This window comes from Cherax quadricarinatus, chromosome 44, assembly GCF_038502225.1.
Source record: "Cherax quadricarinatus isolate ZL_2023a chromosome 44, ASM3850222v1, whole genome shotgun sequence".
Taxonomy (NCBI): domain Eukaryota; kingdom Metazoa; phylum Arthropoda; class Malacostraca; order Decapoda; family Parastacidae; genus Cherax; species Cherax quadricarinatus.
Window position 1 is genome coordinate 5,469,033 of NC_091335.1, and position 24,949 is coordinate 5,493,981.

The 24,949-nt window shown below is 37.2% G+C and overlaps 3 protein-coding genes across 7 annotated transcripts; 1 reads left to right on the top strand and 2 right to left on the bottom strand.

The window, feature by feature from the left end:
• Positions 1 to 174: 174 nt before the first annotated feature.
• LOC128697493 (uncharacterized) lies at positions 175 to 11,529 on the top strand. 4 transcript variants are annotated; one of them, XM_070094023.1, is made up of 6 exons: positions 175 to 192; positions 4,211 to 4,340; positions 5,067 to 5,294; positions 7,483 to 7,573; positions 8,170 to 8,400; positions 10,429 to 11,529. In XM_070094023.1, exons 3-6 carry the CDS (start codon positions 5,080 to 5,082, stop codon positions 10,543 to 10,545), a joined length of 654 nt encoding a protein of 217 aa, XP_069950124.1. In that variant the 5' UTR covers positions 175 to 192; positions 4,211 to 4,340; positions 5,067 to 5,079; the 3' UTR covers positions 10,546 to 11,529. The 4 variants fall into 4 exon arrangements, with proteins under 4 accessions (XP_069950124.1, XP_053645201.1, XP_053645200.1 ...); XM_053789226.2 differs by lacking the exon at positions 175 to 192 and adding an exon at positions 2,799 to 3,136; XM_070094022.1 differs by lacking the exon at positions 175 to 192 and adding an exon at positions 3,198 to 3,331.
• Positions 11,530 to 14,688: 3,159 nt separating this feature from the next.
• Positions 14,689 to 16,818, bottom strand: Mettl5 (Methyltransferase like 5). Its single transcript, XM_070094024.1, has 2 exons — positions 16,589 to 16,818; positions 14,689 to 16,073 (listed from the first exon to the last, which is right to left on the bottom strand). Exons 1-2 carry the CDS (start codon positions 16,816 to 16,818, stop codon positions 15,668 to 15,670), a joined length of 636 nt encoding a protein of 211 aa, XP_069950125.1. The 3' UTR covers positions 14,689 to 15,667.
• Positions 16,819 to 16,923: 105 nt separating this feature from the next.
• On the bottom strand, positions 16,924 to 22,657 carry LOC138853961 (SOSS complex subunit C homolog). 2 transcript variants are annotated; one of them, XM_070094025.1, is made up of 3 exons: positions 22,481 to 22,657; positions 18,051 to 18,163; positions 16,924 to 17,079 (listed from the first exon to the last, which is right to left on the bottom strand). In XM_070094025.1, the coding sequence occupies exons 1-3, from the start codon at positions 22,512 to 22,514 to the stop codon at positions 16,924 to 16,926; spliced, it is 303 nt and encodes a 100-aa protein (XP_069950126.1). In that variant the 5' UTR covers positions 22,515 to 22,657. The 2 variants fall into 2 exon arrangements, with proteins under 2 accessions (XP_069950126.1, XP_069950127.1); XM_070094026.1 differs by having other exon boundaries at positions 22,490 to 22,655.
• Positions 22,658 to 24,949: the final 2,292 nt, after the last annotated feature.

Consider the following 24,949-nt stretch of genomic DNA (forward strand, 5'->3'; position numbering starts at 1 on the left):
TTCTTGTTATCGAAGTTGAATTTGATGAAGGCTCCCTCCTGACTGATCCCATTTTGTCGGTCTGGGGCTCCGCGCATACATGTCTGAACCTCGATTATGTTGTGATAAGAGTATATTGTTTTTGATATGGTGACATTTCGTATCAGATCATCATTGTTAGTGAAGATGAGGTCCAGTGCATTCTCCAATCTAGTAGGCTCTATTATTTGCTGGTTTAAGTTGAAATTTGTGCAGAGATTTAAAAGCTCGTGTGTGTGTTCTCGTCTGAGCTGCTTCCTGGTGTTTACCTGGAGAGAGTTCCGGGAGTCAACGCCCCCGCGGCCCGGTATGTGACCAGGCCTCTTGGTGGATCAGAGCCTGATCAACCAGGCTGTTACTGCTGGCTGCACGCAAACCAACGTACGAGCCACAGCCAGGCTGATCAGGAACCGACTTTAGGTGCTTGTCCAGTGCCAGCTTGAAGACTGCCAGGGGTCTGTTGGTAATCCCCCTTATGTATGCTGGGAGGCAGTTGAACAGTCTCGGGCCCCTGACACTTATTGTATGGTCTCTTAACGTGCCAGTGACACCCCTGCTTTTCATTGGGGGGATGTTGCATCGTCTGCCAAGTCTTTTGCTTTCGTAGTGAGTGATTTTCGTGTGCAAGTTCGGTACTAGTCCCTCTAGGATTTTCCAGGTGTATATAATCATGTATCTCTCCTGCCTGCGTTCCAGGGAATACAGGTTCAGGAACCTCACTGTAACAACATTATTTGCTATATTCCTCCATTTTAGGTGCCTCAAGTTGAAATCCTCCAGGAGCAAGATGTTGGGGGCAGGAGCTGGAAGATTTTCCAGACTGGTCAATTTTCAACAGCTGTTCCTGGAATTGTTGGGACGTTGCATCTGGAGGCTTGTAGACTACCACAATGACTAGATTTTGGTTCTCGATCTTTACTGCTAAAACTTCCACTATATCATTTGAAGCATTAAGCAGTTCTGTGCAAATAAGTGGCTCTGCGATATGCAGGCCAACCCCCCTTCCTTTTGCCGGGGGTATGGTTTGTTTGCAATCGTGTCATTACGATTTCTTAAGTCACTCTGTCACATCTGTATAGGTTGTAACCTGGGATCCATATTTCGTTGTCCAAGTGATCCTTTATGTAGGTCTCAGTGAAAGCCGCGAACATTGCCTTTGCCTCTGCAAGCAGTCCACGGATGAAAGGTATTTTGTTGTTCGTTGCTGGCTTTAGACCCTGTATATTTGCAAAGAAGAATGTCATCGGATTGGTGGTACTGGGGGGAGGGGACTTTTTTTTCCGGCACTAATATCTGTATCTGTTGGTTTGGAGTGGAGGCCATCGACTGTGATTCCACTCCAGAAATGACTGGATTTGGTGTACGATTTCTGCCATTTCCTGCCAGTTGTTTTTCCTTCCTGGCACTAAAACACCTCCCCCTCTTGAGTGGCTGTTGCTACCCAGGTTTTCCAATGGTATGGATGTTTTGTATCTTTTTGTCCCCTTAGATGGTGTGCCTGGCAATTTAAGTTATAGCAGTCTTTCCTGTACTGAAGAGGGACACATTTCAGGGTGAAAAAGCTTACAAGAAGGGAGTTTGCATTTTCCCGTTGTCATATGGGCACGGCATCTTCTAGGGTGGTCCAAGTCTCGCGTCCCATCTGTTTTTCCAGATATCCCATGTCTACTGACTGATGTTGTAGTGGCCAGGCTTAGGCTTGGTTACAAGTACTTCTGGCAGTTTGGGAGACACAGATGATGATCAAACTAAATGCAAATTAGATGATCAGGCATATGGTCACTGTCTTGAACACTATGTGCTTAGTTTGCCTGGAGAGAGTTTCGGGGGTCAACGCCCCCGCGGCCCGGTCTGTGACCAGGCCTCCTGGTGGATCAGCGCCTGATCAACCAGGCTGTTGCTGCTGGCTGCACGCAAACCAACGTACGAGCCACAGCCCGGCTGATCAGGAACTGACTTTAGGTGCTTGTCCAGTGCCAGCTTGAAGACTGCCAGGGGTCTGTTGGTAATCCCCCTTATGTGTGCTGGGAGGCAGTTGAACAGTCTCGGGCCCCTGACACTTATTGTATGGTCTCTTAACGTGCTAGTGACACCCCTGCTTTTCATTGGGGGGATGGTGCATCGTCTGCCAAGTCTTTTGCTTTCGTAGTGAGTGATTTTCGTGTGCAAGTTCGGTACTAGTCCCTCTAGGATTTTCCAGGTGTATATAATCATGTATCTCTCCCTCCTGCGTTCCAGGGAATACAGGTTTAGAAACCTCAAGCGCTCCCAGTAATTGAGGTGTTTTATCTCCGTTATGCGCGCCGTGAAAGTTCTCTGTACATTTTCTAGGTCGGCAATTTCACCTGCCTTGAAAGGTGCTGTTAGAGTGCAGCAATATTCCAGCCTAGATAGAACAAGTGACCTGAAGAGTGTCATCATGGGCTTGGCCTCCCTAGTTTTGAAGGTTCTCATTATCCATCCTGTCATTTTTCTAGCAGATGCGATTGATACAATATATATATATATATATATATATATATATATATATATATATATATATATATATATATATATATATATATATATAGATATATATATATATATATTGTCCACTTATTTAGGAATACAGAAACAGTATAATAACCTATGTGACATGTCAAGCTATCTTATTAATGAAAATAAGATACCCGATATACTAAGCAAATTTCGTAAATTTGCTTGTAACATAAGTTAAATGTAGATATGTAGATAAATAAAAACCCATATGTACACCTGTTAACCCTTTTGAGACCTAGTTCCTGGGACCTTTTTTGTGTATCATATACTCTTGCACTACCCTCCACAGGACGGATATGGAGGTCACAATAGACTAGCAACTTCGGTGGCAAAATCTAAATCTAAATCTAATCCACACTGCTAGACATTACTCAATTATCCAAGATTCAGTTTTACAAAATTTACAACACAAAAGCACTACTAAAGTTTAAAATTAAGCATGAGAGACTAAATAAATATAAATGAGGAGTGTGTGTATGTATGTACATATAATGTAGTGTAGTCTGCTGTGGTGTGAGTCACCAGTCAAACTGCTGCTGAAGTGGGCGGTATCTCCCTCTCCTCTTTATACTTGCTAACAGTAAGCCCACTTACATTTTTTAGCCCTCTCTTCTCCCACAGAAATGCTGGAGCTGACGCGGGTGCTGCATGTGCAACTTTTCAGCTCGGGGTTATAAGTACATTGGTGTTAAAATGACCTCGTTGTCCCGGGAAGGGCCAGACCCGGGGTGGTTTAAATGATATATTACTTCATTGATCTTCCTTGTTTTAAGAGGTGCTGATTGGGTGTCATTGATATGGTGTGGGTGTGATTTGTAGCATTTGTGTATGTGATTTGTAGGCAGTGGTGCTCTTGATTTTCAGAGTAAACTGGGTAAATAACAAGCACATTGCTGATTTGTACATTGTTCTCTGAATGTTAACGTTATGGTAGAACTTTCTGAGAATGTTGATCCCATGGGGTCAGTTTCTTCTGCTGTCTACCCTCACCTGTGCTGTTCTTCATAATGTCTGGCACGATCTGCACTGTTCTTCATGTCTGACATGATCTGTGCTGTTCTTCATAATGTCTGACATGATCTGTGCTGTTCTTCATAATGTCTGACATGATCTGTGCTGTTCTTCATAATATCTGACATGATCTGCACTGTTCTTCATAATGTCTAACCTGAATTGACCTGCATTATTCACGTTGTCCTAAGGGAATTCCTTGTTGCTGATGAGGGGTTCTTGATCCAAGGAATTGGACTTGTCCTGATCCTTGGATCAAACTTGATTGGCTTCTATTCCCCAGACTGTGTATCACCCTTATGGGTTTATCGCTTCCCATATAACTGTAATGTCCTTGCTCTCTGATCCAACCTGACCTTTTGCTACAGCCTTAACTGTGACACCTTTTTACTAGTCTGACCTGACCTGCAGTGATCTTTCTGCAGTCTGACCTGACCTGCTATAAATTTTCTGCTGTCTGACTTTACCTATTAGTGTTCTATTTGACCTGACCTGCTGCTCTTTTCTTTTCTGCCTTCTGCAACATTATGTTCTCTGTCTTGGAAGGTTTTGAGAGTTCAAACTCCATATTACCATGGTATTCTTCACAATAACAATTTACTGTGCTGTTTTTAATAACATATATATTGGGATCCACCTCTAGTACAGATTGTGAAGACCCACATAGCCTTGGAGATGTAAATAAAAAGGCTTCGAGGAAAAATATTTCGATTGTTTCCTGAAGCTATTTGAATATTCAGTTTCTCCTGCCACTCCATCTTATTTTTTCACCAGTAAGTATATTTTTATGTAATATGGTACACAAGGTTTTAAAGATACATTGATGGTAGAGAGATGGCATGTGCAATACAGGCAGGCCCCACTTATGCAGCAGGTTAGGTTCTGGGCTACTATTATAAAGCAAAAATCACTAAAGTGAAACATAGCCTTTTTTCACTTTCAAATGCATATAAAAGCCTGATAACATGTTTATATTATCATATATTAAGTAAGCAATATAGCTAGGCCTAAAAAATGCATATACAGTACACACATTACTTACCTTAAAATAGTTTCGTCCTAAGCTTATAGTGAATGGTGACTGTATTTATTGTAGGAAGTCTGAATAAATGAAGAATGGGTATAACTGAAAACCACTGCATTAGTGAAACTGTAGAGCAGGGCCCTCCTATACTACAAGTACTGTACATGTACATGGTATACAGACCTAGCTGACATCAATGACTTGTACTACTGTATAGAAAGTCCCTTGTCATGCTGAGCATTTCAGGCAAATTAGGTGAGTGTCCCAGGATGCAACCCACACCAGTCAACTAACATTTTACTGATGGGTGAACATAGACAACCGGTGTAAAGAAACACACCCAATGTTTCTACCCTGGCTGGGAATCGAACCCAGACACTTGCTGTGTGAAGCGAAAGCCACCAGGCCACTAGATATTGCTATGTGCTATATATTGGATCTATTTTTGGATATATTGGATCTTATTTCTTTGTAGGAACTGCAAGACTATGGAAGATCTGAGAAGTGAATGGGACGCTGCTACCAGCTTTGCTGCAGGTGCTGTGAGCGAGCGCTGGTGGAGCACCGTCAGTCGTCAGTACACAGAGGAAGGCCGGGTGTACCATGGGCATGCTTACCTTGCTCAGTTATTTTCTCTTTATCATCAGTATGAAGAAAAGCTAACTAATCCTCAAGCTTTGGCATTAGCCACATTTTTCCACAAGTATGTTAGTACAACTGTCACAGTAGTGTACATCCGTGTTAAAAGTCGTTTCGAATTTATAGTACTTGAATTGTTTACCAAGGTTTGCATTTTCTTCCGCAAACTCAGAGGCACTGTATGGCTGCACATGAAAACTTTCCTTTCCTTGCACTGTATTTGACTGTATATTATAATTCTTATAATTTATTTTCTCACTGTTCATTAAGTTCATTTATCTACGTATTTTGGGATTTTCTGGGTTGGAGCCACAACATAGTCCACTTTTACTTTCCCACTTATTATAAGTCTCTTCTTTTGAGTTGTATTATCCTTACATGTACTTTCATTTATTTAAATCAAAGCAGCTCCTTTAGATCTTGTACAGTACATTGTACAGTATAAGGTACTACGTCTTTTAAGTTGGTTGCTTTTTACTCCCAAAATCCCTAAATATTAAAATTGCTTATTATTTTCAGTTTTGCTTTTAATACACCTTTTACAGGTTTGCAAGTTAAAATCTGAAAGGTTGAATAAAAGGATAATGGAGAGAAAGCAAATATTCAACAAGCACATTTGGTGAGGATCATGGAGGCTGAAGTAAGTGTATAGTGGAAGGTAAGCAGTATGTTTGAGTGATGACCTTTGATAACAGGCAAAGTATGCCTGCAGGTTTGACAAGTTGTGGAAGGTGAGTAAAATAAAATCTTCTGACATTTAGCTGGGAAATTATGACAGGGTGGTGTAGGCTCCCTGTTTTAGAATGTTGTAAATGTGCTGGATGAGCTCCAAAGTATATCAAATCTACCTGAGGGAAACTTGAAAAAATCTGAGTCCATTACCCGGTTCATCTAATACTTTTTGGCTGCCTTGGTTTATCACACACTTCTGATTTGATATGCTCATTTACTAGCTAAACCATTCTACCCAGTAGGTCTGTAGCAGTTCACTATTCGTGATAATTAACCACATTAAAATAATTTCTTCACTATTTATCTGCATTACTAATTTATTCAGTTGTATGCATGTTTCATAAGAAACACTTTTAATTTGCAAACGAACTGACAGTAAATCAGTCTCTACTTATAAAACTATGAGATACTGTTCCTTTGAATGTGTAATTATGGGTATTAATACTGTACTGACATTAGTTATGTAAATAGACACAGACAACTTAATGACAAAGCCCCTGGTGGGCAAAACATTGCCTTAATATACATCTGATTAAGTTGAATGTGTCCATTTACCTGACTACTTTGAATGCTTAGGAATTATGTATATCTCCAAGGTATCTCATTTCTGTGTTCATAGAAAAAAAGAGCAGGGTGATGGAAAAAATCTAAGCAATGAAAAATTGTATATCAGACTTGAGGGAGTGTGGAGGAAGTAAATGTATTCAAACATTTGGAAGTGGACGTGCTGGTAAATGAGTCTACGAAAAACGAGGTGAATCATAGAATGGTTGACGAGAAAGAAACGTAAATGGTGTGTTGAGATACCTGTGGAGGCATGAAGGGGTTTGCACCAGAGTATAGTGATATTCACATTTTTATATTGATGTGCATAATGGGTTTTCAGCATTGTAGTGAGGCGGGTGCTGGAGGCAGTGGAAACGTGATGTTTGAGAGCTCTGTGTGGTGTGAATATCATTTGGAGAATTCAGATTGTATAAATTAAAAGGCGATGTGGGGTCACCAGAGGGTTGAGGAGGGGTTGTTGAGATGCTTTAGGTATGGCTAAAACAGAATAGATGATGTGGAAAGAAGGCCAGAAAGATAGCAGATGCCCCAGGAAAGGTTGGAGGGAGGGGTTAAGGGAAGTTTTGAGTGCTAGGGACTCGAACATGCAGTAGGCTTGAGAACATATTTAGTTGACGTGCTGTAAGTGAGAGCAAGGCAACATTTATGAAGGAGTTCAGGGAAAACTAGTTAGCCAGACTCGAGTCTTTGAGGTGGAAAAGGCAGTGCCTGCATTCTGAGGGAGGAGGGGCTGGGATGCTGCAGTTGGAGGGTAATCTGAATTGCAATGTCAGCACACCTCTGGCAAGATAGCAGTTGACTGAATGCTTGTGAATGCATTTTCCTTGAGCCACCATGCCTTGGTGGAAGACAGCTTTTGAGATAGAAAAATGCCAGAAAGTACAGCAAATACTCTAAATCAGTAATACGTAGCTACTACTTTGTAATACATGTGTACTGTATACCGTTTTTAGACTGGAGTATAACCCACGTTGTGGTGACTCTGACATCAAGAACATCGAGAGGTTTGACGAATTCATCTCAGAGGCAGGAGAAGGCCAACAGGTAACATGCCTAGACTGATTTTTTTTGTATAGTAACTTTACAGCTGTTTTTCAAATTTCAAGAAGGAATGTAAATACGGAATTATATTAAGCTTTCTCCCTAACCAAGTACACTGCATGAATAAAAGCCACAATATCATGGCTGGAACAACTCACAACTAACCCACAAATTTAAATTTAAATGAAGACTTGCAATTTGATAATGTCTGCAATTGCCCAAAATCTTTAAATTTCATTTCCAAATTGTGTTACTTGTGCAGATATACTGCATTGTATCTACATTATTCCATTAATTGTAAAGTACTAAAGAGCTCTGTGTAAATCTGTAAGATTGGTTGAATAGATTAGTGAGGATCAAAGAGGAATACTTGGAGGTTACTGTCATGTTGTAAAGAAAATATGGATACGTAGTTTTTTTTGTAATCCTTATGACAAGAAATCCTAGAACCGTATGAAGAAAAGAAATTGACTGGCATGGATAAATGTTTGGAAATTTACTAACTTAAAAAAAATGAAGATATTGCAGCATATTTTGAACTTTGGGAAGATTATACATGTTTAAAGTATTTGTGAGGTGATAAGGTTACTTTTTTTCAGGATTCATCATTGGCAGTAGCAGTACGTTCATTGCTGGAGGCTTCAGTTAGTAACTTAACAGATGCCCACATGATGGAGGGAGGCTCTGGCTCAGATGATGTCCACTACTTCTTGGATTTTACCACAGCAGTGTTAGGGGTCCCAGCACCAGAATATGATCAGTACACCACTAAGATTCAAGCTGAATATATTCATCTTCCTACAAATGCATACAACCAGCTTAGACTTAAAGTTAGTAAACTGTACTCTTTACTGTATACATTTTGAAATAACTTTTAAGAGTATAGTGATGTTGATAATAATGTTAATTTGGTCAGTAGTAGAGTTAGTGCAGAATTTATCCTGTGACTTAACCTCTGGTCACAGGATGATCCACAGTCATATCTCCCATCTGACTGATTTTAGTTAAGTATTCCTCATTGTTGGCAGTTGGTGCAATAGTGCTGATTGTCATTCTTGCAGATATAACTATATAGCAGTGGGGTATTAGGTATAATCATCCCTACAAATTTGTGGGCTTCCTCATTTGTGGACTTTGATGTGTATTTTTTAACAGTATTCATTTTTTCTTGCTTGGTGTATAACTCCTAAATTCAATTAGCACAAAATCTTATGTAACCATAAGATTTTGTGCTAAATGAATTTCCCATCCCCAAATGTATGCCTGTTCTGGTCATTCTTTCTAATTAATGTAATATTAACTTGATTAAGTTTCCTATCAACCAACTACAAAAATATAATAATAAAAAAAAAATCACCTGAATTTGATGTTATTAATTTGCTTACCCAGATGCCAATCAGCAGTTATACTCTTGTACTTCTTGGCTCAGCTATGTCCTACCCCTATTCTTTTTTACTTGTCAGTACTGTTTTGTTGGTCGCTTCATATTAACATTGTCGTAATAAATATACAAAGTTTTGTTACTTAGAATAATCAAGTGTATTAGTATTCTTATCCTCAAAGTAGTTATGTCAACCTTAGACTTCACATAATCAACCTTGAGGTAATCAGTGACAAGCAGTTTTAAGTTAATCTGCCAGAAATACATTGAATAACTAGGCATTTTTCCATGTAAATTATTAACATTGTTAAACAATATCATTAACCCTTTCAGGGTTGGTGCAGTACTAGTACGCATAAACTCTAGCCCCTTCAAATCTAGCGAGAGAAAACTGGTAGGCCTACATATGAAAGAATGGGTCTATGTGGTCAGTGTGCACAGTGTAAAAAAAAATTCCGCAGCACACAGTGCATAAAGAGAAAAAAAAAAACCAACCGTGTTTCTGCTCTAAAACAGCGATTGTGCAGTGTATTTTCCTATGCTATTTATGGTTGTATTCTAGTTTTCCTGGTCTCGTTTTATAGAATGGAAGACATATTACAGAAATTGAGATGATTTTGATTGGTTTCATGATGAAAAGTACCTTGAAATTGAGCTCAAAGTAGCAGAAATGTTCAGTTTTTGCCCAAGTTCAAAAGTAATCAAATCATGCCACGCGTCCAATACACGTCAACTGGCGAGTCTGATATTCTTTCACAAGTGCACTGATATTTATACCATTTCTACACTAATGCAGTAGTCTGCATATAACAGTAAGTCTTCTATTTTTTGCGAGAATAAAAATTCAAAGTGGAAAGCAAAAGAAATGTAAGAGAGGCCTGGGGATGGGACTAATGAACAGAGAAAATGTTATTTTAGTTCCAGGAATGTCTGTCTTGTTTATTCTGGACCCTATTTGGAAATTGGCATCTTTTGAAATTTGTGTGAAATTGGCAAAATTGCCAATTTCTGACCACTTTATTGGATAGTTGAAATCAGTAAATGGGTGGTTTCTTGTACTCATTCAGTAGAAAAAATGGAGCTCTAGTGAAATAGATATGATTTTTGTCAACTGGTACATTGGAATTGGCCAAAAATAGGGCTCAAATTGGGCGAAATCGCCGATGCATAAACACCGTCGAGACCGCTAACTTCATGAGAGCATAATTCCGTAAGTTTTCCATCAGATTTCATACTTTCAGTGTCATTATGGTCAGGAAAGATTATCATTCATAAGATTTTTTTTTTTGTTTTTTCCGAAAAATTTTCAACCCTGAGAACAAGTTTAGCAGAGGGCCTGTCGACCCTGAAAGGGTTAAACCTGTGTTTCTTCATAAAGAATAAATGTTTATGTACAGGCTGTTTATTTATTTGCATTAAAAATAAACATAATTAACAATGTTCTATTTTAACTTTCACTTTGCTTTTTCTTACACAGATGCTAAAGAATTTAGTCCTGATGCCTAATATATATGCAACAAGAGAGTTCCAAACTGAACGAGAAAAAACTGCCCGGGAAAATATCCAGCGTGAAGTAGAAAATCTCCAAGCCTAAGTTTACCTTAATTTAAATACAATTTAATAAATATTACAGTAACTTCAGATTTTGTTAATATCTCTAAAGAGATTTCAAGACCAAATATTAATATTTCTGTTGCATTTTTAGCATAAAATTGAACTTTTGATATTAATGTATCATTGTATTTTGTTAAGCCCAAGATGTTTAGGGATGCCAGTAATGTTAGAACTTTAGATCTCTTAAAATAGATTTATGTAAATAATTTATATATGAGATCCTATAATGACCCCAAAAACTATAAAGTAATCTTAATACTGTTGCATATACAGTATTTATTTAAAATCTTCCATTTGAATGTAAGTGATGCCTAAAAAATTATCGTAACTATAATTTAAAGTTTATTTTTTTAGCATTTCTCTTCATGAGAGGCACATCTATAGTTGAAGAATAAATTTATAAAACTATTAATTTTCTTGTTTATAAGGTAAAAGTATGTTGTCACAAATATTTTAGTAGTATTATAAACAGTTCACCCATTTTACAGTATCAATTTCACCATTTTGTTTCATATGGAAGAGTAGTATAACTACATACATCACAATAGTTTTTGCACAATTTTACCCAATTTTATATTAATCAAGGAATGAGATGTATTTATAAAATTGTGAGGAACATGACAATGTTTTAAGATATGTACTCTTAATTACCAAATACATGTCATACCTGGTATAGTATATAGGTGTTTACCAAGTAAAGTAACAAACAGTATAAGGGTACTTGGTGCAATTTATTGGCAATTATCAAGTACAGTAGTTGGGGTAGTACATTGGTAATTAAGTAAAATAATGGACAATACATTGGTACTCTACTTGCATGGTTCAGTATATTGGTAATTGCCAAATACAGTGCCTGGAACAATGTGTATGAGATGCACCAAAGACAGTACTTGGTGCTTACCTAATATAGTACTGTACCTAATATAGTACTGTACTTAGCAAGTATAGTGCCTGGAATAGTATATTGGTACTCAAAAAATAATGTAAACAGTTGTAAAACTGTTTACATTATTATTATTAACTTCACAAAACAGTATATTACCCATTTCTTCTGATAAAAACTATGTATTGCAAGAATTTTTTTTTCCATTTCATTGTTAAGTCTATAATAAAATCATTCCTATCAGATTACAACCATTCCCAATTATCAAATATTTTGACTTCTTTTGTAATAAGTCATTTTGAAGCTTCTTACTTTAAATCAGTTTTATGTTTTCTTGTAGGAGAGTTATAGCTACAGCTGCAGTGAATGCGCGAGTACATTTATTGAATGATTACTGATTTAATACCAATTAAATAAAGTACCAGGTATGAACATGCTTAATGAATATTTGCTGCATTATAGTACTCAAGTTTCTATGATAAATCTTGTAATTTTATCTGTCCAGTCATTCGCAGCTTAAACCTGTCATTAAACTAAATTACATACTGTACTGTGTACATATATCAGAACGTTCAGTATTCTCTCATGGACTTTGCTGTATAACTGATGTGTTCCTGGATTTGTTATAATACACATTATTGTAACTTACTGGCATGAGAGATTTGGAAGCAAGTGTAAAAAATTAACTGATTGAGAAATGGGATAGTCCGTCACAATTAATCAAAACTAAGTGCTAAACACACAAGGGTCATACAGATTCTTAGTCACAGTTAGTGTCATCTGAATTCCACAACTTTTCAAACTTCTACCAGCCAATATTAAAGCTTTTACCAGAGCAAAGTACAGTTTTTCAAAGAATAACTAAATAAAATTTGCGCAATGCTAGGTTATAGTGGCTGTATATGCCTATGGGCCGTGGGCAGCAGCAGGCTGGTTGCCCAAGGGATTAATGTATTTAGGGGAGAGCGCACCCTTCAAAGGAGGTTCCTTGACACCAGTGAAGGGTGCTTCATCCCAAGAATTGGATAAAGCACCCCTAAACCCATAGGGGTCATACAGGGCCTGGGGGTTATGGAGACATTTGAGTTTGATCCAAGGAAAGGGAGTTAGTGTAATTTCTTGGATCAAGGACCCTTCACCAGCATCAAAGAACCTCTTGAGGGGACTGACTAGGGAAGTCAAGACTGTGAGAGCAGAGGTCCCAAAGATGATCGCAGTAAAATTTTTGAGCCTTTACCTAGGAAGCTCAAAGCTAGGCTTTGTTGAATATAGTGCTTTATACCAAGATTCCTGAGAGATGTAACCAGTAACTTTTTGCATGAATCTCAATTGTTTTAATATTGTTGAGCTCTTCACATATATTAGTTGTAAGATTTGCAAAACAGTGCTTGTGCAGTTACTGATTCATGAGTTGAAGTAAAGAAAAAAGTCAGAGTTCATCTTACACTTACTGTAATTGAAACTTTTTAAAGCACTATTATAGCTAATGAAATTTATTCTTTATCTGAATGTCACCTTATTACACAAGATTGCCACAATACCTTTTAACCCTTAAACTGTCCAAACATAGATCTATGTTCACATGTGTAGTGCTCCAAAAGAGATCTACGTTTTTTACATATTTTCAAATATAACAAAAAAAAAAAAGTTTTTTACATGCTTTCAAATGTAAAAAAATGTAGATCTACGTTTGAACAGTTTAAGGGTTAACATAATGCGTAAGTGTTGTTATATTATTGCTGGTGCTGTTATAAAGTAGCCCTCTATAGTTTATAAGCAGTAATAATGAAAAATGCTAAACCCAAAAGGGTCATTCAGTGCTGCATAGTTTAAAATGCACATCACTAGATTAGTGGCTGATACTGAATGTAGGATATAAACTGCTGTGTATACAATTCTAGAGTACACGATAATTATGTAATCAAAATGCAGAAACCATGTACTCGACTAAGTATTCAGATTTGCAATATACATATTATATTGAACTAATACTGCATGTTGAAGAAAGCATAACCCAACAAGGTGTTATTTACAGTATTGTACTTTGCATTTATAATTCTCATAAAAACTTTTGTATACAGTAATAATTTTTCTTATCAAGAACACTGAGAAGCCTGGTCTCAGACCAGGATGCAGAGGTAGAACTCTTGGAACTGGTTAATGTCATTATAATCAAAACTAAGTGCTAAACCCACAAGGGTCATATAGCAGTGAACTAGTTGAAGGCTTGTCACAGGCGTGTGTTTTCATTATGGGAAATTCTGGCCATCGTGGTAGTTCAGCAGTAGGTGAATGATGCTTTATTATAAAACTACAGTAATTTTAAATTCAAGAATTTATCTCGGAACTGAAATTCCTAATTTCATTTTAAAAAGAATTCCCATTTATTTGATGACTTATGAATTAGGGATATTTCAATAAAGAATATCAATTATTCTATGGAATTAGTGTTTATGGACTGATTGAGCTTAATACATTATTATTATTATTATAATCAAGGGACCCCTCAAGGAAGGTTCCTTGATGTTGGTGAGGGGCTCTTGATTTAGGGAATTGGATCTGTGCTCCAGTTCCCCGAATTAAGCCTGAATGCCTTCCACATCCCCCTCCCAGGCGCTGTATAATCCTCCGGGTTTAGCGCTTCCCCTTGATTATAATAATAATAATAATATAATCAAGGGGGAAGCGCTAAACCCGGAGGATTATACAGCGCCTGGGGGGGGGGGGATGTGGAAGGCATTCAGGCTTAATTCGGGGAACTGGAGCACAGATCCAATTCCCTAAATCAAGAGCCCCTCACCAACATCAAGGAACCTTCCTTGAGGGGTGAGCTTAATACAGCTGCCATGGGCTTGACACTTGTCTACAACTAAATAACAATGACATCTGTAGTTTGGTACTGTTCATTTATATGCCTTGTCTATATTTTCATTTTGCCAACAAGCATTTCATGCACACGAATTTCAAAGGTTTTATGCTTCAAAATGTGTTACAATATTTAGTTAAGGCTTTTGACATCTCTAGCTGTACCATATGAGGTGCTTGAACTTGACTGCACTGTCAAGAACATAGTATCCTTTCACATATTACTTTTTAAAATACACAGAACACTCAAGTTGTGCAATAGCTGTTCATTACATTTTTAACCATACTGATTGGCAACTAAATGATCTCTCACTTTCAGCAGCTATCAGAGTTTGACCCGTTTATTCTTGTGGTAAACTAATTAATATATCAGAGTAATTTTAAATGTGTTTTATTTATTTTGATCAATTGACAAATGGTGCAAAACCTAAGGAATGTATTCCATGTAGTATTTGTCTTATGGAGATGAAGATTAATATGATTTTTAGCAATGTATTAATTTTTTAGTAATGTATCATTTTGTTGTATTTAACTGTTTAAATAAATTTTGCAGAATAATGTTCTCTTTGTCTGGTAACAAACTGTGCTGCATGATGTGATGCAAGCTTTTTATAGAAAACAGTAAAAATCAACAGGTATAATAATGCAATAGCATCAAAATGAGATGTGGTAAGAAAGATTGAGATTGGATAAAAAAAAAGTCTGAGAAAGGAAAGAGTTATGAGCAGATTCTGATCAGGAATATCCCATCGTGGGAGAGAAATAAAACAAAACCAAACGAGGAAGACGGACCTAGAGTTTACTGTCATAGTTTTTTGGGCTTAAGGCTTCTTTACCTATATGTAGCTACAAATAATTATTAGTCATAGTTATACCCATGAGAGTTATACAGATGAAAAATATGACTGAAAGGAAGTGGCAGACATTGAGAAGACATCAGAAAGAGAAAGGAGGATAGTTTGCACATGAGGTAGCAAAGCTGAGGAAGTGTGTCAGAATTAAGGGCGAGATAGTCTCAGAGGACTATTTTATAAGAAGCAATGGTAGCATCAGGGGTGAAAAACATGGTAGTGACTACGACACTGGCAATATCAGCAGTGGCACAGAATGAAATCAAACTAATCCTCAGCAAATTTTGACAAACGTGAATTTTTTTTTAACACGACCGTTTTCCACCAAGGCAGGGTGACCCAAAAAGAAAGAAAAAACTTCTCAGATATGACAGTTCCTCCCAGCTCCCCTCCATCCTGACATTCAATCAAATTATTAAGGCATATTTCAAACTACAGTATTTCACTGACTTATACATAATTTTCTTTTTTTCATACAAAATATCTAAAAATTATGTAACAAATTATTTATGAGAAAATCTGATGAAATCTACCTCAATGTCAACTGATTTCTTTTTGTGAAATTTATATGTACTGGGAAGATTATACCTGAGCTGAGCTAAAACTTGTACCTTGACGCCCCAGTCAGCAGCTTTCTTGGTTACATGAGCACGTGTAGCAGACTTGTGCAAGCTGTAGACTGCACTCCTGGACAAACTGAGAGCAACTCTGAGAAACTCCAAATCGGTTCCCTGGTTTTGTTTTGTGCCAAATGGTGGGTTGAGAACAACAGTATCAAAAAACTTGAGAAATCGTGAGTATTGCACTGCTAAATCTTTTACATTCATTTGCAGCAACTCAGCAGATGTGATTTCCGCATCTTCCAAATTTCCTCGACATATCTCAAGGGCATCTCTATCAATATCAAAACTGAAAAAGAAATACATCTTCAGTAAATTGTTAGTAGCAGGCTACTAACAATTTACTAAAACAAAATAAATTAATACATACCTATAATGAAAATCTGAAAAAGAGAGAGAGAGAGAGAGATTCAACCCAATGGAACCTAAGATATAATCTTGCCTCAGCTTATTTTAATCTTTAAATTATTTAAGATGTAGATCTACAGTTTAATTCTCGAAGGCTCATTTTTGAATGCAGCATGATGTATTTTGTGAATGACAAGCATACTGGATCCAAAGAGTCAAAATAATATTATTTATCTTTTGAAACGGCAATAAAAAAAATTCCTGAGCTCCAGATGAATGGCAAAACTGAGAATTTCAAAATAAAGATCACAGTACTGTACTAGCATCAGTATTACTACCTGTATCTAAGTGTTGCTGGAAATTATCAAGAAGAAAGAAGAAATAATGAATGGCATTATACTGCTAGTACTGTATTCATAAAAAAAAAAAAAAAAATTCAACATGTACAGTACTTACCCAAATGTTGCTGATGCTCCCATAAGGGCAGAGCCAATCAACAGCATTCCACAACCACATCCCAAATCTGCCAAAACTTTTCCCTCTAAATCTCCAAATGAAGATTCCATTGTATGAATCATGCGAGCAGCAATGTGGACGGGGGTTTCATACTGCTCTAACTGTATTTTGGGAGCTTCAAACCCCTTAACATCTTGAAGCCACATTTCTAATTCTTTTAGTTTCATCATTTTCTATAGGTCATGTACTATTTTCTAATCATCAAACTGATGTGCTATTTTCAGTACTTCGCTAGACCTGAGTGTTGTACACTCTTCTGTCAGGAACACAAACTTTCATTTAGGATCTAAGCGAGGCAAAACTGGTAATATAAAATTTCCAAAGGATGAATCTTGTGGGATAAAATAACCAAAACTAGAGGAGGTTGCCTGAAGCAAGTTGGACCTCTGACTGTTTCCAGCAATGTGTCCGTCTGTGCCTGATGACCAACCCTGTGGAACAGTGCATCACTCTTACAAGATGTTCATAAAGACTTGCAGAAAACCTTACTTCACTCTCTGTCAAGAATAAAACACCAAAAGCTTACCCACTGCAAGACAGTGAGTAAGCATGTCATAAACTATTGCATAAACATGTTTAAAAGACAGTGAGATAATATACTGTAAACTCATCAGCAAACATGTTGCAAAATTATATAAAAAGAATTGTCAAAGAGTAGGTGAACATTATGCAATGAGATTGTTTATTTTGTTTGAGTGAAAATGTAGTACTGCACATCACTGCAACATTCCAACTGACTCTTATATATAAAATGAAAACCAAAATTATAAGACACCATTTATAAAATAGTTATTCAGACATTAATGAAAGAAAAGAAAATAACTTGTTTGGAGGGCTAAATATGGCTCCCACAATTATACAGACTACTGTATCAAGTAATTTACTAAAGACAACTTGGCTATGACAACTATAGTGTCTTAGCCTAAAACTTAGTTACCAAACCCATCCTGTTATTAAGACAGTCAAAAAGGTGACTAGTCATGAGCCCTAAACTGGGTATTTGCATGTGCCCAATGGGTCCCCTTTTTCAGTTGATTGGTATTATGTGGATAAAGATATATATGAACAGTTCATCTTGTCTGGAAAGCATACCATACTGTATCAGTATGCTATAATTCATTAATTTTTATAAATGTATAACAATCTAATTTATCCAAACTTAACCTAAGGTAGAGGGAGGATTAGGCTTAAGGATCATGTAGAACAGAAACACCTCTGGTTTTCTCAACACCATAGCTACTATTTTTTCCCCGATATGGTAGCCCTCTTTTGGTCATTACTGTTTCCATTTTTCTCTCGCAAGCACTCATTTTTCTCGCTGATGTGCTACTTTTCTTAATATTATGGCAATTTTTTTCAGCAACATTATAGCCACTTTCATTCATCTCTAATGCCAACTTACAGTTGGTTGCTGGGAAGTTGCTGGTGCACTAAGAGCCTGAGATACACCCTGCTTCAGAATCATCTGTTTCTTTAACTGCAAATCCTCTAAAATCTTACGCTGGGTGTTGCTATCTGCAAGAGATTAGAAATGCAATTATATTTCTTTTTCTGAAGCTGTTTTCTCAAGCATATCAAGAAAGTGACACACACTTTCTGGAAATCAGTATTAAACATTTGAAAAATGATAAAATGCACAAAAATTATCCTAAACATATGAAGAATGATCTTAAATTTATCAAGAATGGTCATAAACATAAGAATAATGTACCTCTTTGCTTTTTCAATTACTTTACTGTACGTAATGTAAAAATACTGGAATTGGCTCTCATGCAAACATGGCATATTACTGTCCAACCTGTACTGGACCTGGTAATGTGTGTGTGGCTTTTGCTCCTGGCAGCCTGCTGCCCTCCATATCCATCACAGCTTTGTTGATCTGTCATTTGGTGGAGATACTTATCCTCTGAAGAAGGGGTGTTAATATTGCAGTTTTACAACTGTAATGTAAGCGGACCTCTGGAAAGGCAGTGATGGAATGAATGATGGTGAAAGTTTTTCTTTTACAGGCCACCCTGCTTTGGTGGGAGACAGCTGATGTGTTAATAAAATAATAAAATACTTATCCAGTTTTCTCCTGAAGACATCTAACTTGTCCAAGCAGTGTTTCTGATTTTGAACACTCTGGGACAATGGATAGTGATACAATGTTCTCTTGATGTGCCCATGGCACCCCCATGTTTATTTGCACTTCATTCTAGTATGTTGTTATGGCAGTGCGCAGATTTGGAATTAGGCCTTCAAGTACTTTCCATCTAATGTATATATAATCATGTATCTCTCTCTCTCCTCCACTGCAACCAATATTGTACATATTTAGGACTTTGTACATATCTGTTCCAGCTCTGATATTTTCCTGGCCCTGAACAAGCCATCAACAATGAACAATACTCTAAATGAGTGAGCACAAGTGATTTGAATAGTGTCACCAATGGCACAATTTCGATTGTTTTTAAAGCTCCCATTATCTACTCTGTCATTTTCCTGACTTTTGTGACATTTGTCTTATTGCTTTTTGAAAGGAAGGTCAGCAGACATGATTACTCCAGGGTCTTTCAATTGTTCCTTTTGTATACAATATTCCTTTTGAGTTCTTCATTCGTTCCACACTTAAGGAGCTGGAACTTATCACCACTGAACATTATGTTGTTTTCACTGCCCACATGAAAATCCTACTTATATCTTCCTACAAGTTTTGCGTGTTTTCTATCTACGTGACTTTCATCCTTATTTTGGTGCCATCTGCATATGATGATACAAAAGTGGCAAGCATTTTTATCTATGTTTGCTAAGATGATTAACAAGAGGCACCACGACCGTGACTTGGGGTGCTGAGCTTTTTACCCCGCTAATGCTGGATTTTGCTCCTTAAGGAGCATTACTGAGAATCTGCTCTCAACTCAAAAATGATTCCAACAACATGCTCATTGGAGAAGCCAGGTATAGATACTCAAAAATCAGGGACAAAGGAATTAATGTACAATTGCTATGGATCCCATCACACACTGGATTACTCCTTCATGATAAAGTTGATATGTTAGCCAAGAAGAGTACCTAGAAGGAGAATGTAGAATATAACTTTGGTATATCTGTGTCTAGCATTAGGAATAATGTTAGGAGATTAGTAAATAATGAAAATGATTGTTATAGGAGTGCAGTTAGAAGCCTCAGTAGATCTATAACCCACTATGATAACATGAACATAGATAAGTATGTTTATGGAGCAATGTGCAATGTGAACAGACTGACTGATGTTGTAGTGGCCAGGCTTAGGCTTGGTTACAAGTACTGACTGATGTTGTAGTGGCCAGGCTTAGGCTTGGTTACAAGTACTTCTGGCAGTTTGGGAGGCACACATGATGATCAAACTAAATGTAAATTATGTGATCAGGCATATGGTCACTGTCTTGAACACTATGTGCTTAACTGTCCACTACACATATGCTGCTATGTATGATAATTCTATGTAACTGTATTTGTGTATACCTGAATAAACTTACTTACTTACTTACTTAATAACCTATGTGACATGTCAAGATATCTTATTAATGAAAATATGATACCAGATATACTAAGCAAATTTCCTAAATTTGCTTGTAACAGACAATTTAACTATAGGTATGTAGATATAAATCCATATGTATTCCTGTTAACCCTTTGGGGCCTAGTTCCTAGGCCTTTTGTGTATCCATATGCTCTTGTACTACCGTCCACAGGATGGATATGGGGTGCACAATAAACTAGCCACTTCGGTGGCAAAATCTAATCTACTGAGAATCCAGATTTCAAACCTAAAATGAGCCACTATACTAGGTATTACTTGTATACTGTATTTTATTCCTTTGCCCAAATACACTGTAGTACATCTCCCCAAAATTTGTATTAACTCTGCATTGAACCATCACAGCCTTAAACATCACTACCTAAAATTTCGTAATCCTAACAACAGTTAGCGAACACTGAATCTGTCATAACATTCACGTGGAACAACTAAACCTGTAAGAACTTAATGCTTGGAGAATTAGAAATGGAAGGCAATTAAGTTAAATGGAAGGTAATTATGTAGCTAGTGGCACCAATTTTGTGCATCAAGAACCCTTCTTTAGCATTAAGGACAACAGGTTAAAATATGACCAATTACTCAGAAGTCAATTATTATTTTAAAATTTTCAATCCATTCAACCTACGTACATCATGGAATAAGTATTTCTTGTGCAAATTTTTGCGGGGAAGATATTAATGAAATTTGGTTAGGTTTTGGTTGAGGCGAGGCGAGGTGAGGCTAGGCTAGGCTAGGCTAGGCTAGGCTACTAAACCTGAAACCCCCACCAGCCTTTGTTTACATTGGGCCAGACAGTGAGACACCTCAATGCTGTACAACCAAAATAAAATATATTCATTTTCTTTGTACCTCCCAAAATAACAATTTGCACAAGAAATAATTACCTATTCCACAATCTACACAGGGTCTATATTGAAAAAAAATGTAGAATAACAGCCAAATTCCACCCAGTAGTTGTTAGCAACTATTACCAATGGAATATATACATCACATTCACCCACACTAACAATGAAACTTCAGCAACCAAGAGAGGGAAAGATAACTTTAAATCTCTGGTTTAAGAGCCATTACCCAGTATCATTATTATTATAATCATGGAAATATAAAAACATGCAGTATGTGATCCTTTATTGACAACGTTTTGCCCACACAGTGGACTTTTTCAAGTCACAAACAGATCTACCTGGGTGGAAGGTACGTGAGTATTTATAGTGTGTCGGTATTTTATAACATTTATTTCACTATAAATACTCTTGTACCTTCCACCCCAGGTAGACCTGTTTGTGACCTGAAAAAGCCCACTGTGTGGGCGAAACATTGTCAATAAAGGATCACATTATACTGCATATGTGTTTATATTTCCACTGTGTCAGTATTTTATACCACTTATTTCCATCTATTATAATCATAACTAAGCATTAAGCCCACAAGGTTACCCAGTATCAATGGTTTTCCTACTTAAATGGATAATACAAAATAGCTACGGCCGCTACCACCATTCAGCATACGCACAATTTGATTAAAATTTACTCTAGATAAAACTGCTGCCAAAAGGAGTTAAGTAAATTTATTTTGTCACAGGTACACATAAACATAATTAACATACATGGTGTAAATTACCTAGGATAACCCTCCAAAAAAGTCAAAATGATTTATTTCCATTGGCAAGTTTATTTAGGTATAGGTACATATCAGTTATAATAATTTAGATAATTGCAGTTAGGTGGCCTGGTGGCTAAAGCTTCCGCTTCACACACGGAGGACCCGGGTTCGATTCCCGGCGGGTGGAAACATTTTGACACGTTTCCTTACACCTGTTGTCCTGTTCACCTAGCAGCAAATAGGTACCTGGGTGTTAGTTGACTGGTGTGGGTCGCATCCTGGGGGACAAGATTAAGGACCCCAATGGAAATAAGTTAGACAGTCCTCGATGACGCACTGACTTTCTTGGGTTATCCTGGGTGGCTAACCCTCCGGGGTTAAAAATCCGAACGAAATCTTATCTTATCTTATCGTTAATAATAACGTGCAAATTACGTAGGATAACACTTGAAAAAAAAATCTAAGTGACTTATTTCCACTGGGGACAATATTATTATTATAATTTTTCTCATATTACAAGTGAAGCACAAAACCCGTGCGGGTGCTTCATAAGTCACCTTTTCTGACTTTTTTAGGTTATCCTAGGTAATCTACACATATACTATGTATGATAGCAGCATATATATACACAACCGTATTTATATATACCTGTTCCTGAATAAACTTACTTAACTCACCTCGGTTGTTTGGTTGTGAAGCCATACTCTTGCATTATCTTGTGTGCTGCGCTGTATGACCCTGGTAGGTTTAGCGCTTCCTTTACATTATATGTTGTTGTTAGGCTGGGTGGTTGAGGCGGCCCGAGGCTGCAGCTCGACCCTCCTGACACCACACAACTGCACATCAACGTCTATTTCGAATGATTTATTTATTTATTTATTTAGTAATTTAAGCATACATACAAAGGTACAAAAAATACAGGTAAGAGCAGCATGCCAAAGCCACTTATATGCATAGCATTACGGGCTGGCTTAAAATTAACTTAAGATTAACTAAGCAATGATGAAATCAGTGATAAAACATTATTGTAAACAGATAACTATAAAGCACAAATGAGTATTACAAAGACAGGTCATATGGTTGCTTGCATTGCTGTACATTCAGTCGAATGGAGTATTCTGTTAGGTAGTGTATTTAAAAAAATTATAAAGTTAGATTGGGTCCTAGGTTTAACATTTGTGTGATATAATTGTGAGCAACATATAGGATATACAATTTATAAGGTTCAGTTATTCAGTATTTATTTGGTTTTGAGTGAGTAAGTGATCTTTGAGAAGAGACTTGAATTTATAAACAGGTAGTGTTTCTTTTATATTTACAGGTAATGAATTCCAGATTTTAGGGCCTTTTATGTGCATTGAGTTTTTGCATAGCGTGAGATGGACACGAGGAACATCAAAGAGTGATCTGTGCCTTGTGTTATGGTCATGTGTTCTGTTGAGGTTGGCAAGATGTTTGAGGGGAGGGTTAATATCAGAGTTAAGTGTTCTATGTATGTAATAGGTGCAATAATAAGTATGGATGTTTTGTATGGTGAGTAGGTTTAGTGTATTGAATATTGGTGGAGTGTGCTGCCTGTAGTGAGAATTTGTTATCATTCTAACTGCAGCCTTTTGTTGGGTAATTAGTGGTCTGAGATGGTTAATTGTTGTTGAGCCCCATGCACAAATTCCATAGGTGAGATAGGGGTAAATAAGAGAGTGATAAAGGGCCAGGAGGGCTGACTGTGGAACATAGTACCGTATCTTCGATAGTATACCTACAGTCTTGGAAATTTTCTTAGAAATTTGTTGTATATGTGTATGAAATTTGAGTCTATTATCAAGGTGGATTCCTAAGAATTTTCCCTCTGTTAGCTTTGTGATAGGTGATCCGTTTATCGTTATGTTAAGAGGTACATCTGTAGCTCTGTTACCAAACTGAATGAAGTAGGTTTTGTCAATGTTTAGTGTAAGTTCGTTAGTCCTCATCCAGGTAGATATTTTCTGTAATTCGGTGTTTACAGTATTGGCTAGCGTGACTGGGCTCGGGTGAGAGAAGTTGTATGTAGTGTCATCTGCAAAAAGTGTGGGTTTGAGTAATTGCGAAGCATTTGGTAGGTCATTTATGTATAGGAGAAAGAGAAGAGGGCCAAGGACACTTCCCTGTGGGACACCAACTGTAATTGGTTGTGCGGAAGAGCTTGCCCCATTTGCGTACACATATTGGCTTCTGTTGCTGAGGTATGACTTGAGGTAGTTGAGGGAGTGCCCTCTAATACCATAGTGTGACAATTTTACGTGGAGCAAGTCATGGTCAACTGTATCAAAAGCTTTACGTAAGTCAATGAAGATCCCCAGTGGGACTTCTTTTTTCTCTATTGTAGTGTATATATGTTCTAGCATGTGTATAATAGCATCATTAGTATTTTTATTAGGCCTGAATCCAAATTGGCAGGGGTTGAGAATGTTTTGAGAGATGAGGTAGGAGTAGATTCGTTTATGAATTAATTTTTCGAAGATTTTTGAGTGAGGGTGTAAATTGGATATTGGCCTATAGTTATTCAACTTTGTTTGGTCTCCTCCTTTATGGATCGGGGTGACCCTTGCTATTTTGAGAACTGTAGGGAAGGTGGAGGATTCAATGGATTTGTTAAAGAGTGTTGCAATGATTGGTGATAGTACTTGTGACGCTTTTTTGTATATAAAGGGTGGTAAGGTATTTAAATCTCCTGCCTTGTTTTTTAGTGCGTTGATAATAAGGGAGACTTCGTATGGGTTAGTCGGAGCTAGGAACAGTGTGTTCGGGTAGTTGCCAGTGAGGTAGTCATTTGGTGGGGTATCTGAGCTTGGGATATTATTGGCAAGGTTTTGACCTATAGTGGAGAAGAAATCATTGAGTCTGTTTGCTGTTTCTGTTGGTGGGAGTTGGGGTTCATCTGATTTTGCTAATTTTATTTCGCTATGTCGTGATATCTTTTTTGTTCCCAGAATTTCTGATAGGGTCTTCCAGGTCTTTTTTTATATCACCTCGTAAGTTGGATAATCTGTTCTCATAATACAATTTTTTTTTAAATATAAAAAAAACAAATACAATTTTTTTGCCCTTCTTATCAGGCTGGTTAGGAATGACGAGTAACGTTTTGTTTGGTCTCTGGT